This window comes from Nerophis lumbriciformis, linkage group LG33 (assembly GCF_033978685.3).
Source record: "Nerophis lumbriciformis linkage group LG33, RoL_Nlum_v2.1, whole genome shotgun sequence".
NCBI classification, from domain to species: Eukaryota; Metazoa; Chordata; class Actinopteri; order Syngnathiformes; family Syngnathidae; genus Nerophis; species Nerophis lumbriciformis.
The window spans coordinates 25,393,136-25,412,284 of NC_084580.2; the positions used below are offsets into that span (position 1 = coordinate 25,393,136).

General features: G+C 28.4%; 1 protein-coding gene across 1 annotated transcript in view; it reads left to right on the forward strand.

Annotated features, from left to right (window-relative positions):
* Positions 1-17,620, forward strand: part of paxip1 (PAX interacting (with transcription-activation domain) protein 1) — a 79,005-nt gene extending 61,385 nt beyond the window's left edge. Inside the window, exons 15-23 of the mRNA XM_061928999.1 lie at positions 6,946-6,989; positions 7,052-7,119; positions 7,204-7,306; positions 10,087-10,255; positions 10,347-10,447; positions 12,120-12,254; positions 12,335-12,410; positions 12,478-12,537; positions 17,355-17,620. Coding sequence (XP_061784983.1) covers positions 6,946-6,989; positions 7,052-7,119; positions 7,204-7,306; positions 10,087-10,255; positions 10,347-10,447; positions 12,120-12,254; positions 12,335-12,410; positions 12,478-12,537; positions 17,355-17,371 — 773 coding nt within the window. The 3' untranslated portion in view covers positions 17,372-17,620. The remainder of the gene's footprint in view (positions 1-6,945; positions 6,990-7,051; positions 7,120-7,203; positions 7,307-10,086; positions 10,256-10,346; positions 10,448-12,119; positions 12,255-12,334; positions 12,411-12,477; positions 12,538-17,354) is intronic.
* The last annotated feature ends 1,529 nt before the right edge of the window (positions 17,621-19,149 follow it).

Here is a 19,149-nt window from a genome sequence, read left to right on the forward strand (position 1 = left end):
TGTTATAAATTATTAAACCTTTTTTTTAAACTTTTTTTTTTTTTTTTACTAATAAGTGAGACTTTTGGATCCCTAAAAATGTTTGTGTTTTTTCAAAATGGTCATTGTTGTTGTTGTTCCATTTAAAAACGGGTTTTATTTGGGAAAAGGGCATAAAACATACAAAAAACAGACATATAAAATAAATATATATATTTTTTTAACTTATTTAAAAAAATTTTTTATAAATAAGGCTCTTTTGGATCCCTGAGAAAAAAATGTTTTTTTCCCCAAACGGTCATTGCTCAAAAAATTATAATGAATCAAAATCAATGTTATGAATTATTAAACCTATTTAAGGCTTTATTTACTTCATATCAAATATTACACTTTGAAAGATTGCATATTTTGTGTTTTTTCCATTTAAAAACGGGGTTTTATGTGGAAAAAGGGCATAAAACATACAAAAAACAGACATATATATATATATATATATATATATTTTTTTATTTTTATTTTTTTTTTTTTTACTTATTTTAATAAGTAAGGCTCTTTTGGATCCCTGAGAATTTTTTATTTTTTTCCCCAAACGGTCATTGCTCAAAAAATTGTAATCAAAATTAATGTTGTTATGAATTATTAAACCTTTTTTTTTTTTTTTTTTTTTACTTTTTTTTAAATTTTGGATCCCTAAAAATGTTTGTGGTTTTTTTGTGTGGTTTTTCAAAATTTGTTAAAAAAAATAAAAAATCTAAATCAATGTTGTAATGAATTATTAAACCTATTTAGGCTTTAATTACTTCATATCAAATATTACACTTTGAAGTATTTTTGGGGGCAAATGTTGCATATTTTGTGTTTTTTCCATTTAAAATCAGGGTTTTATTTGAAAAAAGGGCATAAAACAGACATCAAAATAATAAAATGTATAATCAGTGGATAGATATGAAGTTAATTTAGAAACTTGAGTGTAGAAAGTAAAAAAAAAAAAATATATATTTTTTTTAACTTACTTACTAAAAATAAGTACCGGTAAGGCTCTTTTGGATCCCTGAGAATTTTATTATTCTTTTTCTTCCCCAAAACGGTCATTGCTCAAAAAATTATAATGAATCAAAATCAATGTTGTTATGAAATTATTAAACCTATTTAAGGCTTTAATTACTTCATATCAAATATTACACTTTGATGTATTTTTGGGGGCATATATTGCATATTTTGTGTTTTTTCCATTTAAAAATGGGTTTTATTTGGAAAAAGGGCATAAAACATACAAAAAACAGACATATAAAATAAATATATATATATTTTTTAACTTATTTAAAAAAAATAATTAATAAATAAGGCTCTTTTGGATCCCTGAGAAAATTTTTTTTTTCCCCAAACGGTCATTGCTCAAAAAATTGTAATGAATCAAAATTAATGTTGTTATGAATTATTAAACCTTTTTTTTTAAACTTTTTTTTTTTTTATTAATAATTGGGACTTTAGGATCCCTAAAAATGTTTGTGTTTTTTCAAAATGGTCATTGTTAAAAAAAAATACAAAAAAATCTAAATCAATGTTGTTATGAATTATTAAACCTATTTAAGGTTTTAATTACTTCATATTAAATATTACACTTTGATGTATTTTTGGGGGCATATATTGCATATTTTGTGTTTTTTCCATTTAAAAATGGGTTTTATTTGGAAAAAGGGCATAAAACATACAAAAAACAGACATAAAATAAATATATATATTTTTTTAACTTATTTAAAAAAAAAATTTAATAAATAAGGCTCTTTTGGATCCGTGAGAATTTTTTTTCCCCCCCCCAAACGGTCATTGCTCAAAAAATTGTAATGAATCAAAATTAATGTTGTTATGAATTATTAAACCTTTTTTTTAAACTTTTTTTTTTTAATTAATAAGTGAGACTTTTGCATCCCTAAAAATGTTTGTGTTTTTTTTTTTGTGTTTTTTCAAAATGGTCATTGTTAAAAAAAAATACAAAAAAATCTAAATCAATGTTGTAATGAATTATTAAACCTATTTAAGGCTTTAATTACTTCATATCAAATATTACACTTTGAAGTATTTTTGGGGGCAAATGTTGCATATTTTGTGTTTTTTCCATTTAAAATCAGGGTTTTATTTGAAAAAAGGGCATAAAACATACAAAAAACAGACATAAAATATATATATATTTTTTTAACTTATTAAAAAAAAAAAAAGGCTCTTTTGGATCCCTGGGAATTTTTTCATTTTTTTTCCCCCAAACGGTCATTGCTCAAAAAATTGTAATGAATCAAAATTAATGTTGTTATGAATTATTAAACCTTTTTTTAAACTTTTTTTTTTTAATTAATAAGTGAGACTTTTGCATCCCTAAAAATGTTTTTTTTTTTTTGTGTTTTTTCAAAATGGTCATTGTTAAAAAAAACAACAAAAAAATCTAAATCAATGTTGTAATGAATTATTAAACCTATTTAAGGCTTTAATTACTTCATATCAAATATTACACTTTGAAGTATTTTTGGGGGCAAATGTTGCATATTTTGTGTTTTTTCCATTTAAAATCAGGGTTTTATTTGAAAAAAGGGCATAAAACATACAAAAAACAGACATATAAAATAAATATATATATTTTTTTAACTTATTTAAAAAACATTTTAATAAATAAGGCTCTTTTGGATCCCTGAGAATTTTTAATTTTTTTTTCCCCAAACGGTCATTGCTCAAAAAATTGTAATGAATCAAAATTAATGTTGTTATGAATTATTAAACCTTTTTTTTTAAACTTTTTTTTTTTTTATTAATAATTGGGACTTCAGGATCCCTAAAAATGTTTGTGTTTTTTCAAAATGGTCATTGTTAAAAAAAAAAATACAAAAAAATTAAATCAAAGTTGTAATGAATTATTAAACCTATTTAAGGCTTTAATTACTTCATATCAAATATTACACTTTGATGTATTTTTGGGGGCATATATTGCATATTTTGTGTTTTTTCCATTTAAAAACGGGTTTTATTTGGAAAAAGGGCATAAAACATACAAAAAACAGACATAAAATATATATATGTATATATATTTTTTAACTTATTTTAAAACAATTTTAATAAGTAAGGCTCTTTTGGATCCCTGGGAATTTTTTTTTTTTTTTCCCCAAACGGTCATTGCTCAAAAAATTGTAATGAATCAAAATTAATGTTGTTATGAATTATTAAACCTTTTGTTTTTTAACTTTTTTTATTTTATTTTATTAATAAGTGAGACTTTTGGATCCCTAAAAATGTTTGTGTTTTTTCAAAATGGTCATTGTTAAAAAAAAAAATACAAAAAAATCTAAATCAAAGTTGTAATGAATTATTAAACCTATTTAAGGTTTTAATTACTTCATACCAAATATTACACTTTGATGTATTTTTGGGGGCATATATTGCATATTTTGTGTTTTTTCCGTTTAAAAACGGGTTTTATTTGGAAAAAGGGCATAAAACATACAACAAAAACAGACATAAAATATATATATACCGGTATATATTTTTAACTTATTTAAAAAAAAAATTAAAAAAAATAAGGCTCTTTTGGATCCCTGGAAATGTTTTATTTTTTTTTCCCAAATGGTCATTGCTCAAAAAATTGTAATGAATCAAAATTAATGTTGTTATGAATTATTAAACCTTTTTTTTTTAACTTTTTTTTTTTTTTATTAATAAGTGAGACTTTTGGATCCCTAAAAATGTTTGTGGTTTTTTTTTGTGTTTTTTCAAAATGGTCATTGTTAAAAAAAAATTACAAAAAAATCTAAATTAATGTTGTAATGAATTATCAAACCTATTTAAGGCTTTAATTACTTCATATCAAATATTACACTTTGATGTATTTTTGGGGGCATATATTGCATATTTTGTGTTTTTTCCATTTAAAAATGTTTTTTTTTTGAAAAAAGGGCATAAAACAAACAAAAAACAGACATCAAAATAATAAAATGTGTAATCAGTGGATAGATCTGAAGTTAATTTAGAGACTTGAGTGTAGAAAGTTAAAAAAATATATATATATTTTTTAACTTACTTAAAAAAAAAAAAAAAAAAAAAAAAGTAAGGCTCTTTTGGATCCCTGAGAATTGTATTATTCTTTTTCTTACCCAAAACGGTCATTGCTCAAAAAATTATAATGAATCAAAATCAATGTTGTTATGAAATTATTAAACCTATTTAAGGCTTTAATTACTTCATATCAAATATTACACTTTGATGTATTTTTGGGGGCATATATTGCATATTTTGTGTTTTTTCCATTTAAAAATTTTTTTTTTTTGGAAAAAGGGCATAAAACAAACAAAAAACAGACATCAAAATAATAAAATGTGTCATCAGTGGATAGATCTGAAGTTAATTTAGAGACTTGAATGTAGAAAGTAAAAAAAAATATATATATTTTTTTTACTTAAAATTTTTTTTTTTTTTTTTTTTTTTTACTTAAAAAAAATAAAAAATAAGTAAGGTTCTTTTGGATCCCTGAGAATTGTATTATTCTTTTTCTTCCCCAAAACGGTCATTGCTCAAAAAATTATAATGAATCAAAATCAATGTTGTTATGAAATTATTAAAGCTATTTAAGGCTTTAATTACTTCATATCAAATATTACACTTTGATGTATTTTTGGGGGCATATATTGCATATTTTGTGGGTTTTTTCCATTTAAAAACGGGTTTTATTTGGAAAAAGGGCATAAAACATACAAAAAACAGACATATAAAATATATATACATATATTTTTTAACTTATTTTAAAACAATTTTAATAAGTAAGGCTCTTTTGGATCCCTGAGAATTTTTTATTTTTTTTCCCCAAACGGTCATTGCTCAAAAAATTGTAATGAATCAAAATTAATGTTGTTATGAATTATTAAACCTTTTGTTTTTAAACTTTTTTTAAATTTTTTATTAATAAGTGAGACTTTTGGATCCCTAAAAATGTTTGTGTTTTTTCAAAATGGTCATTGTTAAAAAAAAATACAAAAAAATCTAAATCAAAGTTGTAATGAATTATTAAACCTATTTAAGGCTTTAATTACTTCATATCAAATATTACACTTTGATGTATTTTTGGGGGCATATATTGCATATTTTGTGTTTTTTTTTCCATTTAAAAACGGGTTTTATTTGGAAAAAGGGCATAAAACATACAAAAAACAGACATATAAAATATATATATATATATATATATTTTTAAACTTATTTTAAAACAGATTTAATAAATAAGACTCTTTTGGATCCCTGAGAATTTTTTTCTTCTTCCCCAAATGGTCATTGCTCAAAAAATTGTAATGAATCAAAATTAATGTTGTTATGAATTATTAAACTTTTTTTTTTTTTTAATTAATAAGTGAGACTTTTGGATCCCTAAAAATGTTTGTGGTTTTTTTTTTGTTTTTTTTCAAAATGCTCATTGTTAAAAAAAAAATTAAAAAAAAAAAAAATCAAAATTAATGTTGTAATGAATTATTAAACCTATTTAAGGTTTTAATTACTTCATATCAAATATTACACTTTGATGTATTTTTGGGGGCATATATTGCATATTTTGTGTTTTTTCCATTTAAAAATTGTTTTTTTTTGGAAAAAGGGCATAAAACAAACAAAAAACAGACATCAAAATAATAAAATGTGTCATCAGTGGATAGATCTGAAGTTAATTTAGAGACTTGAGTGTAGAAAGTAAAAAAATATATATATTTTTTTACTTAAATTTTTTTTTTTTTTACTTACTTAAAAAAAATAAAAAACAAGTAAGGCTCTTTTGGATCCCTGAGAATTTTATTATTCTTTTTCTTCCCCAAAACAGTCATTGCTCAAAAAATTATAATGAATCAAAATCAATGTTGTTATGAAATTATTAAACCTATTTAAGGCTTTAATTACTTCATATCAAATATTACACTTTGATATATTTTTGGGGGCATATATTGCATATTTTGTGTTTTTTTTCCATTTAAAAACGGGTTTTATTTGGAAAAAGGGCATAAAACATACAAAAAACAGACATATAAAATATATATATATATATTTTTTAACTTATTTAAAAAAAAATTTAATAAGTAAGGCTCTTTTGGATCCCTGAGAATTTTTAATTTTTTTTCCCCAAACGGTCATTGCTCAAAAAATTGTAATGAATCAAAATTAATGTTGTTATGAATTATGAAACCTTTTTTTTAAACTTTTTTTTTTTTTAATTAATAAGTGAGACTTTTGCATTCCTAAAAATGTTTGCGTTTTTTTTTTGTGTTTTTTCAAAATGGTCATTGTTAAAAAAAATTACAAAAAAATCTAAATTAATGTTGTAATGAATTATTAAACCTATTTAAGGCTTTAATTACTTCATATCAAATATTACACTTTGATGTATTTTTGGGGGCATATATTGCATATTTTGTGTTTTTCCATTTAAAAATGGGTTTTATTTGGAAAAAGGGCATAAAACATACAAAAAACAGACATATAAAATATATATATATTTTTTTCTTTACTTATTTTGAAAAAAAATAAAAAAAATAAGGCTCTTTTGGATCCCTGAGAATTTTTTTTTTTTTGGTTTTGGAAGATACCACACATTTGGGTATCGATCCGATACCAAGTAGTTACAGGAACATACATTGGTCATATTCAAAGTCCTCATGTGTCCAGGGACGTATTTACTGACTTTATAAACATAATATACATTTTTTTTTAAAAACTAAAGAAGATTTTGTGACGATTAAAAAATATTGATATATCGACTAGATACACTCATGTACTTGGTATCATTACAGTGGATGTCAGGTGCAGATCCACCAATGGCGTTTGTTTACATTTTGGTGGACCAGTACTTTTCAGAGGCGGTATAGTACCGAATATGGTTCATTAGTGGGAAGGACAGGCCTCTCATCTTTTTAAAGCATGGATGAATAAATCCACTTTATGTTTGACTTTGCTCAGGTCCTTGGAGAATACCAATCAAAGTGTCTCCAGAAGCGTTGGCGGTGAGTAAAATGTCTGACGAGACCACGTGACAGACTCCCTGACGTGACGTCCTGTCCTTCAGAGCATGCAGCAGCTGCAGAAACAGAAGCTGCTGGACTCCAACAGCCAACCTGCCAGCAAAAAGGCCCGGTGGGTAGTAGAGTACAGACGCCCGCGCTCTCACGCATGACTCCGCCCACTTTCTCTTCACGCTTGCGTCTCGTGTGCGCCCAGGCTGGAGGAGATCCAGTCCCCCGGCAAGAAGCTGCCGCCCGAGTCCACTCCACGGGTCATGTTCACAGGGTTCGAGCCCACACAAGTGCAACAGTACACCAAGGTAAACAAAGTAGTCAAACACACAATAAGTTGATAAAGTGTCAGAAAAGAACATTCCTCTTTCATCTTCATTTGGACTTTCTCTTCTTTGATAGTTGATACTGTCACCTGATTGGCTGTTAGCATGTCCCGCCCACTGATCACTTCCTGTCTTTGTTCGTGCAACCTACCTTGCTTCCATACGTCATCTTTCTTACCAACAACAACAACAACAACTAAAACACTTTTTTATCAATATTGTTTACGTTTTATCGCCCAGCCCTATGGGGATTTTAATTTATTTTAATTTATTTTTTATTGATATGGGTTACATGTCTATTGCAATATATCTTATCTTTTTATCGCCCAGCTGTATTGGGCTTTAAATTATAATTTTTTTAAAATGTTTTATTATTATTGATTACGTGTCTATTGCAATATATATTGATAACATTTTAACGCCCAGCCCCATGGGGATTTTAATTTTTTCTGTATATTTTTTATTAATATGGATTATGTGTCTATTGCAATATATATTGATATCGTTTCATTGCCCAGCTGTATCGGGCTTTTAATTATTTATTTTTATTAAATTGAGATGGAGTATGTGTCTATTGCAATATATATTGATATCTTTTATCGCCCAGCCGTATAGGGCTTTTAATTATTTTATTTTATTTTTTTAATTGAGATGGATTATGTGTCTATTGCAATATATATTGATATCGTTTTATCGCCCAGCCGTATTGGGCTTAACATTTTTATTTTGTTTTTTTTTTAATTAATATTGATTACATGTCTATTGCAATATATATTGATATCGTTTTATCGCCCAGCCGTATTGGGCTTAACATTTTTATTTTTTATTAATATTGATTACGTGTCTATTGCAATATATATTGATATCGTTTTATCGCCCAGCCGTATTGGGCTTAACATTTTTATTTTTTATTTTTTTATTAATATTGATTACGTGTCTATTGCAATATATATTGATATCGTTTTATCGCCCAGCCGTATTGGGCTTAACATTTTTATTTTTATTTAATTTTTTTTATTAATATTGATTACGTGTCTATTGCAATATATATTGATATCGTTTTATCGCCCAGCCGTATTGGGCTTAACATTTTTATTTTTTATTTTTTTATTAATATTGATTACGTGTCTATTGCAATATATATTGATATCGTTTTATCGCCCAGCCGTATTGGGCTTAACATTTTTATTTTTATTTAATTTTTTTTATTAATATTGATTACGTGTCTATTGCAATATATATTGATATCGTTTTATCGCCCAGCCGTATTGGGCTTAACATTTTTATTTTTTATTTTTTTATTAATATTGATTACGTGTCTATCACATATATATTGATATCGTTTTATCGCCCAGCCGTATTGGGTTTAACATTTTTGATTTTGATTTTTAAAATTTTTATTAATATTGATTACGTGTCTATCACAATATATATTGATAACGTTTTAACGCCCAGCCTCATGGGGCTTTTAATTTAAATTTACATATTTTATTGATATGGATTACTATTGCAATATATATTGTTTTATCGCCAGCCGTATCGGGCTTTGAATTTTTTTATTTATTAATTAATATTGATTACATGTATCACAATATATATTGATATTGTTTTAAGGCCTAGCTATAGGACTCTTATTTTTTATTTTATTTTTTCAACATTTTTTATTTTTGATATTGATTACGCGTCTATCACAATATATAGATATCATTTTATCGCCCAGCCGTATAGGGCTTTTTTAAAAAATGTCTTCAATTTTTATTGATCTGGATTATGTGTCTGTCGTGATATAAACTGATATTGTTTTATCACCCCACACTTTATAAAGTGCCACGTATCGTTGAAATATTAGCTGCATCATCCAGAGTACAATGATGATGTCATGACTACTGATGATGACGTAGAGTAACAGATATTACCTCTGTGGTAGAGTAACAATGAAAGGTTGCATCATCCAATGTACAATTGTGATGTCATGACTACTGATGATGATGTAGAGTAACAGATACTACCTCTGTGGTAAAGTAACAATGAAAGGTTGCATCATCCAGAGTACAATGGTGATGTCATGACTACGGATGATGACGTAGAGTAACGGATACTACCTCTGTGGTAGAGTTATAATGAAAGGTTGCATCATACAGAGTACAATGATGATGTCATGACTACGGATGATGACGTAGAGTAACGGATACTACCTCTGTAGTAGAGTAACAATGAAAGGTTGCATCATCCAGTGTACAATGGTGATGTCATGACTACTGATGATGACGTAGAGTAACGGATACTACCTCTGTGGTAGAGTAACAATGAAAGGTTGCATCATCCAGTGTACAATGATGATGTCATGACTACGGATGATGACGTACAGTAACGGATACTACCTTTGTGGTAGAGTAACAGTGAAAGGTTGCATCATCCAGTGTACAATGGTGATGTGATGACTACTGATGATGACATAGAGTAACAGATACTACCTCTGTGGTAGAGTAACAATGAAATGTTGCATCATCCAGAGTACAATGATGATGTCATGACTACTGATGATAACGTAGAGTAACAGATACTACCTCTGTGGTAGAGTAACAATGAAATGTTGCATCATCCAGAGTACAATGGTGATGTCATGACTACTGATGATGACGTAGAGTAACAGATACTGCCTCTGTGGTAGAGGAACAATGAAAGGTTGCATCATCCAGAGTACAATGGTGATGTGATGACTACTGATGATGACATAGAGTAACAGATACTACGTCCTGCAGAGGCTGCATGCTTTAGGTGGGGAAGTGGCCGACAGCAGCCAGAAGGCGACTCACCTGCTGGCCAGCAAAGTCAAGCGCACTGTCAAGTTCCTCAGCGCCATGTCTGTGGTGCAGCACGTGGTCACCCCCGACTGGCTGGAGGAGAGCTGGAGGAGCCAAAAGTTTGTCGGTACGTTTCTTGTGTCAGCCTTTATTTTGAAATCCACTCCGCTTGAATGAATGGTTAGCATTAGCTGTGTTGGTCTCCCTGTGACTTGTAGACGAGCAGAGCCACATCCTGAGGGACGCTGAGGCCGAGGTCCTCTTTGGCTTCAGTCTGGAAGAGTCCCTGAAGAAAGCTCACAGTGCAGCACTTTTTAAGGTATGTCTTTGTGTCTTGGCTCTTAAACACATCATGATGGGACTGAACACCTTTTGTCTGGCACTGTCCAAATAAATGACCAATTATGTAAATGACATGATGTCATCTACAACTAAACAGCAGTTTTTATTACTACACTGAGGTACTTGGTACTTACATACTTTCACTAGCTGCTTATCTTTTTTTAAATTTTCTTTACCTTTTTTCTTTCTTTCTTTCTTTCTTTTCTTTTTTCGCCTATCTTTTCTTTTCTTTACTTGTCTTTCCTTTACCTTTTTAGTTTTCTTTTATTTTCTATAATTTTTTTGTCTTTTCTTTCCTTTTATTAAATTTTCTTGTACTTATCTTTATTCTTGTTCTCCTTTTTCTTGTCTTTATTTTTCTTTTCTTTTCTATGCTTTTTTAACTTTTGTTTCTTTTCTTTTAATTCATTTTCTTTGCTTTGTTTTACTTTTCTTTCCTTTGCTTGTTCTTTTTTTCCTTGTTTTTTTCCTTTTCTCTACTTTATTCTTTTATTTTCTTCACTTTTATTTGTTTTTCTTGTCTTTTTATATTTTTTCTTTAATGTTATTTTCTTAACTTTTTGAATTGTCTTTCTTTACATTGATTTTATTTTCTTGTTCTTATCTTTATTTTTATTAAATGTTTCTTTTCTTTAGTTTTTTGCTTTTCTTTACTTTGTTTTTTTTTCTTTAGTTTTATTTCTTTTCTTTACTTAGTTTTTATTTTATTTAGTTTTATTTATTTTCTTTACTTAGTTTTTCTTTTTCTTATCTTTTTATATATTTTCTTTTCTTTACTTTTTTGCTTTTCTTTCTTTACATTTATTTTTTTGTTCTTATCTTTATTTTTATTTAATCTTTTCTTGTTTATTTTTCTTTTCTTTAATTGTTTTCCTTTTTTTCTCTTATTTATTTTCTTTACTTTGTTTTACTTTTTCTTGTCTTTTTATATTTTTTCTTGACAATTATTTTCTTTACTTTTCTTTTCTTTATTTTTTTTCAATGTTTTTGCTTTACTCTTTGTTTTAATTTCTTTACTATATTTTTCTTTACATTTTCATTTCTTTCTTTTCTTTTCTTTACAATTCTTTAAAAAAAAATTTTACTTTTTAAATTTTCTTTCTTTACATTGATTTTATTTTCTTGTTTTTATCTTTATTTTTATTAAATGTTTCTTTTCTTTAGTTTTTTGCTTTTCTTTACTTTGTTTTTCTTTTCTTTAGTTCTGTTTCTTTTCTTTACTTAGTTTTTATTTTCTTTAGTTTTATTTATTTTCTTCGCTTAGTTTTTCTTTTTCTTATCTTTTTATATATTTTCTTTTCTTTACTTTTTAGCTTTTCTTTCTTTACATTTATTTTTTTGTTCTTATCTTTATTTTTATTAAATTTTTTCTTGTTTATTTTTCTTTAATTGTTTAATTATTTATTTTCTTTACTTTGTTTTACTTTTTCTTGTCTTTTATATATTTTTTTGACAATTCTTTTCTTTACTTTTCTTTATTTTTTTCAATGTTTTTGTTACTCTTTGTTTTAATTTCTTTACTATATTTTTCTTTACATTTTCATTTCTTTCTTTTCTTTTCTTTACAATTCTTTTCTCTTCTTATCTTATCTTGTCTATTGTAATCTTTATGGTGTGTGTGTGTGTGTGTGTGTGTGTGTGTGTTGCAGGGCAAGTACTTCTACCTGACACCAGGCATGTGTCCCAGCCTGAGCACCATGAAGTCCATCGTAGAAAGTGCCGGAGGGAAGCTGCTGGCCAAACAACCCTCCTACAAAAAGATCATGGAACACAAACACAACAAGGTAACTTCTTTCTTCTTTATTTTTATGAGTCTGCTGCTGCAGCCGTGAATATTGGAGTAAGTCTTGTTGTTCTGCTGCAGAACCTTCCAGAAATAATCTTGATCTCCTGCGACAACGATCTCCATCTGTGCAGAGAATATTTCCTCAAAAACATCGGTAAGTCGGCACTTTCTTCTCTCACGAGTTAGCACTTTATCACGCGTCTTCACTTTATCACGTGCAGACGTCCACAACGCCGAGTTCATCCTGACGGGAGTTCTCACCCAGAAACTGGACTACGAGTCATATCCTTTTGTAATGCGGTTTCAGTAGAACGCAACGCAATGCACCACACTTTGGCCTGATTGCAAAGTAGTTAGCATGCTAACGTTAGCATTCTGGCAGTTAGCATGCGTGAAGTACCGAAATACTGAATGACTGAGGTGCATGCCTACAAAATGATCTTTAAAAAAAAAAATTCAAAAAATGTTATCATGCTAATGTTAGCATTCTGGCAGTTAGCATGCGTGAAGTACTGAAATACTGAATGACTGAGGTGCATGCCTGCTAACTGATCTAAAAAAATAAATAGCATGCTAACATTAGCAATCCGGCAGTTAGCATGCATGAAGTACTGAAATACTGTATGACTGAGGTGCATGCCTGCTAAATGATCTAAAAAAAAAAAAAAAAAGTTAGCATGCTAACGTTAGCATTCCGGCAGTTAGCATGCGTGAAGTACCGAAATACTGAATGACTGAGGTGCATGCCTACAAAATGATTTTTAAAATTATAATTTTTTTAAAGTTAGCATGCTAATGTTAGCATTCTGGCAGTTAGCATGTGTGAAGTACTGACATACTGAATGACTGAGGTGCATGCCTACAAAATGATCTAAAAAAAAAAAGTTAGCATGCTAATGTTAGCATTCCGGCAGTTAGCATGCGTGAAGTACCGAAATACTGTATGACTGAGGTGCATGCCTGCTAAATGTTCTAAAAAAAAAAAAAAAAAAGTTAGCATGCTAACGTTAGCATTCCGGCAGTTAGCATGCATGAAGTACTGAAATACTGTATGACTGAGGTGCATGCCTGCTAAATGATCCAAAAAATAAAAAAAGGTAGCATGCTAACATTAGCATTCCGGCAGTTAGCATGCGTGAAGTACCGAAATACTGAATGACTGAGGTGCATGCCTACAAAATGATCTTTAAAATTATAATTTTTTTAAAGTCCATCCATCCATCCATCTTCTTCCGCTTATCCGAGGTCGGGTCGCGGGGGCAGCAGCCTAAGCAGGGAAGCCCAGACTTCCCTCTCCCCAGCCACTTCGTCCAGCTCCTCCCGGTGGATCCCGAGGCGTTCCCAGGCCAGCCGGGAGACATAGTCTTCCCAACGTGTCCTGGGTCTTCCCCGTGGCCTCCTACCGGTCGGACGTGCCCGAAACACCTCCCGAGGGAGGCGTTCGGGTGGCATCCTGACCAGATGCCCGAACCACCTCATCTGGCTCCTCTCGATAGCATGCTAATGTTAGCATTCCGGCAGTTAGCATGCGTGAAGTACCGAAATACTGTATGACTGAGGTGCATGCCTGCTAAATGATCTAAAAAAAAAAAAAAAAGTTAGCATGCTAACGTTAGCATTCCGGCAGTTAGCATGCATGAAGTACCGAAATACTGTATGACTGAGGTGCATGCCTACAAAATGACTAAAAAAAAGTTAGCATGCTAACATTAGCATTCTGGCAGTTAGCATGCGTGAAATACCGAAATACTGAATGACTGAGGTGCATGCCTACAAAATGATCTTTAAAATTATTTTTTTTTTAAAGTTAGCATACTAATGTTAGCATTCTGGCAGTTAGCATTTGTGAAGTACCGAAATACTGAATGACTGAGGTGCATGCCTACAAAATGATCTTTAAAAAAAAAAAATCAAAAAATGTTATCATGCTAATGTTAGCATTCTGGCAGTTAGCATGCGTGAAGTACTGAAATACTGAATGACTGAGGTGCATGCCTACAAATTGATCTAAAAAAAAAGTTAGCATGCTAACGTTAGCATTCCGGCAGTTAGCATGCGTGAAGTACTGAAATACTGAATGACTGAGGTGCATGCCTACAAATTGATCTAAAAAAAAAGTTAGCATGCTAACGTTAGCATTCTGGCAGTTAGCATGCGTGAAGTACCGAAATACTGTGTGACTGAAGTGCATGCCTGCTAAATGATCTAAAAAAATTTTTTTTTTAAATGGTAGCATGCTAACGTTAGCATTCCGGCAGTTAGCATGCGTGAAGTACCGAAATACTGTATGACTGAGGTGCATGCCTGCTAAATGATCTAAAAATTTTTAAAAAAGGTAGCATGCTAACGTTAGCATTCCGGCAGTTAGCATTCGTGAAGTACCGAAATACTGTATGTATGACTGAGGTGCATGCCTGCTAACTGATCTAAAAAAATAAATAGCATGCTAACGTTAGCAATCCGGCAGTTAGCATGCGTGAAGTACCGAAATACTGTATGACTGAGGTGCATGCCTGCTAAATGATCTAAAAAATAAAAAAAGGTAGCATGCTAACATTAGCATTCCGGCAGTTAGCATTCGTGAAGTACCGAAATACTGTATGACTGAGGTACATGCCTACAAAAATGATCTTAAAAAAATAAAATAAAATAAAAGTTAGCATGCTAACGTTATCATTTTGGCAGTTAGCATGCGTGATGTACCGAAATACTGAATGACTGAGGTGCATGCCTACAAAATGATCTTAAAATTTTTTTTTTTTTTAAATGTTAGCATGCTAATGTTAGCATTCTGGCAGTTAGCATGCGTGAAGTACTGAAATACTGTATGACTGAGGTGCATGCCTACAAAATGATCTAAAAAAAAAAGATAGCATGCTAACGTTAGCATTCCGGCAGTTAGCATGCGTGAAGTACCGAAATACTCTGACTGAGGTGCATGCCTACAAAATGATCTAAAAAAAAAAAAAAAAAAGTTAGCATGCTAACTGTTAAGACTTTGGCAGTTAGCATGTGTAGCGTACCAAAATATGACTCTGGCATGCTAATGTTAGCAACCGAGCGACATTAGCAAGGAGCATTTTGACTGTTTGACTTTGATAGTAGAAATTGCGCATTTAGATGCCTGAAAGACCAATGTTAGCTTCAACAGCTAGCATGCTAATGTTAGCGTTTTAGGCAGTTGGCTAACATTGTAGTAGAAAGTGAAAATGTTCTTTGCCAAAGTGCAATTTCCTGTGAATGCTGAAAAGCCAAAAGGAGTTAGCATGCTCACGTTAGCATGCTAACAGTTAACATTTAGCATTAATTTACATTTTATATCCTGAGGATACACTTTTTATTTGTAGTAAAGTCAACCTTGTTATTGGTCACAGTACAAGTACAGTATTAAAGTAAATATTAATAAATAATTAATAGTACAGGTACAGTATTAAAGTAAATATTAAGATATATTTAATAGTACAAGTACAGTATTAAAGTAAATATTACAACATATTGATTAGTATTAAATTACATATTACAGAACATTTAATAGCATTAAAGTAAATATTACAAGATATTTAACAGTACAAGTTCAGTATTACAGTAAATATTAAGATATATTTAATAGTACGAGTACAGTATTACAGTAAATATTGATTAGTATTAAATTACATATTATAGAATATTTAATAGTATTAGAGTAAATATTACAAGACATTTAACAGTACAAGTACAGTATTACAGTAAATAATACAACATATTGATTCGCATTAAATTACATATTACAGAATATTTAATAGTATTCAAGTAAATATTACAAGATGTTTAACAGTACAAGTACAGTATTAAAGTATTAAGATATATTTAATAGTACAAGTACAGTATTACAGTAAATATTACAACATATTGATTGTATTAAATTACATATTACAGAATATTTAACAGTATTAAAGTAAATATTACAGTATATTTAAGAGTTCAAGTACAGTATATTTTACAGTATTAAAGTAAATATCACAATATATTTAAGAGTACAAGTACAGTATTAAAGTACATATTACAATATATTTAACAGTACGAGTACAGTATTAAAGTAAATATTACAATATATTTAAAAATATTAAAGTAAATATTACAAGATATTTATATTACAATACATTTATCAGTACAAGTACAGTATTAAAGTAAATATTACAATATATTCAGGAGTATTAAAGTAAATATTTACAGTATATTTTACAGTATTAAAGTACATATTACAATATATTTAACAGTACGAGTCCAGTATTAAAGTAAATATTACAATATATTTAACAATATTAAAGTGAATATTGCAAGATATTTATATTACAATATATTTATCAGTACAAGTACAGTATTAAAGTAAATATTACAATATATTCAGGAATATTAAAGTAAATATTTACAGTATATTTTACAGTATTAAAGTAAATATTACAATATATTCAGGAGTATTAAAGTAAATGTTACAGTATATTTAAGAGTATGGAAGTAAATATAGTATATTTAAGAGTATGAAAGTAAATATTACAGTATAATGTAAGAGTATGAAAGTAAATATTACAGTATATTTAGGAGTATCACAGTAAAGATTACAGTATATTTAAGAGTATTACAATAAATATTAATATTTTTAAGAGTATTACAGTATATTTAAGAATATTACAGTAAATATAAAAGTATATTTAAGAGTATTACAGTATATTTTAGAGTATTACAGTAAATGTTACAGTATTACAGTAAATATGACAGTATATTTAAGAGTACTAGAGTAAATATTACACTATATTTAAGAGTATTACAGTAAATATAATGGTATATTTAAGAGTATTACACTAAATATTACAGTATATTTAAGAGTACTAAAGTAAATATCACAGTATATTTAAGAGTATTACAGTAAATATTACAGTATATTTAAGAGTATTACAGTAAATATTACGGTATATTTAAGAGTATTACAGTATATTTAAGAGTACTAAAGTAAATATTGCAGTATATCTAAGAGTATTACAGTAAATATTACAGTATATTTAAGAGTATTACAGTATATTTAGGAGTATTACAGTATGTGTGTGTGTCCTTGACATTGTTACATATAAATTCACTTGAAAGGAAGATTGAAGAGGACGACCTTGAAGAAATGTAATAATAATAATAATAATAATATAAGTGTCTGACTACTGTTTTTACTGTGCATAGACTTTTATATCTTTTCTCATAATGATGTTATTTTTGTCAAATGATGCAATATTTTATTCTTCTTCTCTCGCTACTTTTTGCAATAAATATTTGTCAACATTCTTCCTGCTTCCGCCTCTTTACCATAAGTCTGCAACTAATTGCACACTCTAAATACATCTACCTTTGGACTTTTCTCTCAAAAAAACTTCCTTTGTTTTTTTTTGGTTTAAAAAAAGGTTTGTTTGTGTTTTTTTGGTTAAAAAAAATAATTTGTGTTCTTGTTAAAATTTGGTTTGTTCTTTTTTTGGTTAAAAAAAAAAATGTTGCTTTTTTTGGTAGAAAAAAAGGTTTGTTTGTATTTTTTTGGTGAAATGTTTGTGTTTTTGTTAAAATGTTATTTAAAAAAAACGTTTGTTAGAGCTTTTTTGTAAAGTCAATTTCTGCTTTTTTATGTTTTGAAAATGCTTGTGCTTGTTTTGTTGTAAAAAAAAAAGTCAGTTTCTGCTTTTTTATGTGGTGAAAAAATGTTTGGGCCTTTTTGGTATGAAAATGTTTTGGTCAAAAAAATATTAGTGTGTGTTTTTGTTGAAATTTAGTTTGTTCTTTTTTAGGTCAAAAAATTTGCTTTTTTTGTCAAAAAAAATTGCTTTTTTGGTAGAATTTGTTTTGTATTTTTTGGTAAAATGTTTGTGCTTTTTTAGTTTAAAAAATGTTCTTTTTTGGGGGTAAAACATTTTTTGTTGGAGATTTTTTGGTAAAAATGTTTTTGTTGTTGTAAAGTCAGTTTCTTCCTTTTTGTGTGGAGAAAATGTTTGTGCCTGTTTTGTTGTACACATGTCAGTTTCTGCTTTTTTATGTAGTGAAAAAATGTTCGTTTGGGCTTTTTTGGTATGAAAATGTTTTGGTCAAAAAAATAATAGTGTGTGTTTTTTGTTGAAATTTAGTTTGTCCTTTTTTAGGTCAAAAAATGTGCCTTTTTTGTCCCCAAAAAAAGTGCTTTTTTTGTCAAAAATAAATGTGCTTTTTTTTGTCAAAAAAAATGTGCTTTTTTTTGTCAAAAAAAATGTGCTTTTTTTTGTCAAAAAAAATGTGCTTTTGTTTGTCCAAAAAAATGTGCTTTTTTTGTCGAAAAAATGTGCTTTTTTTGTCCAAAAAAATTAGCTTTTTTGGTAGAATTTGTTTTGTATTGTTTGGTAAAATGTTTGTGTGTTTTTTAGTTTAAAAAATGTTCTTTTTTGGGGTAAAAAATTTTTTGTTGGAGATTTTTTGGTAAAAAATATTTTTTTTTGGAAAGTCAGTTTCTGCTTTTTGTGTGGAGAAAATGTTTGTCCCTGTTTTGTTGTAAACATGTCAGTTTCTGCTTTTTTATGTAGTGAAAAAATGTTCGTTTGGGCTTTTTTGGTATGAAAATGTTTTGGTCAAAAAAATATTAGTGTGTTTTTTGTTGAAATTTAGTTTGTCCTTTTTTAGGTCAAAAAATGTGCCTTTTTTGTCAAAAAAAAGTGCTTTTTTTGTCAAAAATAAATGTGCTTTTTTTGTCCCAAAAAAATTTGCTTTTTTTGTCCAAAAAATGTGCTTTTTTTGTCCAAAGAATGTGCTTTTTTTGTCCAAAAAAATGTGCTTTTTTGTCCAAAAAAATTTGCTTTTTTGGTAGAATTTGTTTTGTATTTTTTGGTAAAATGTTTGTGTTTTTTTAGTTTAAAAAA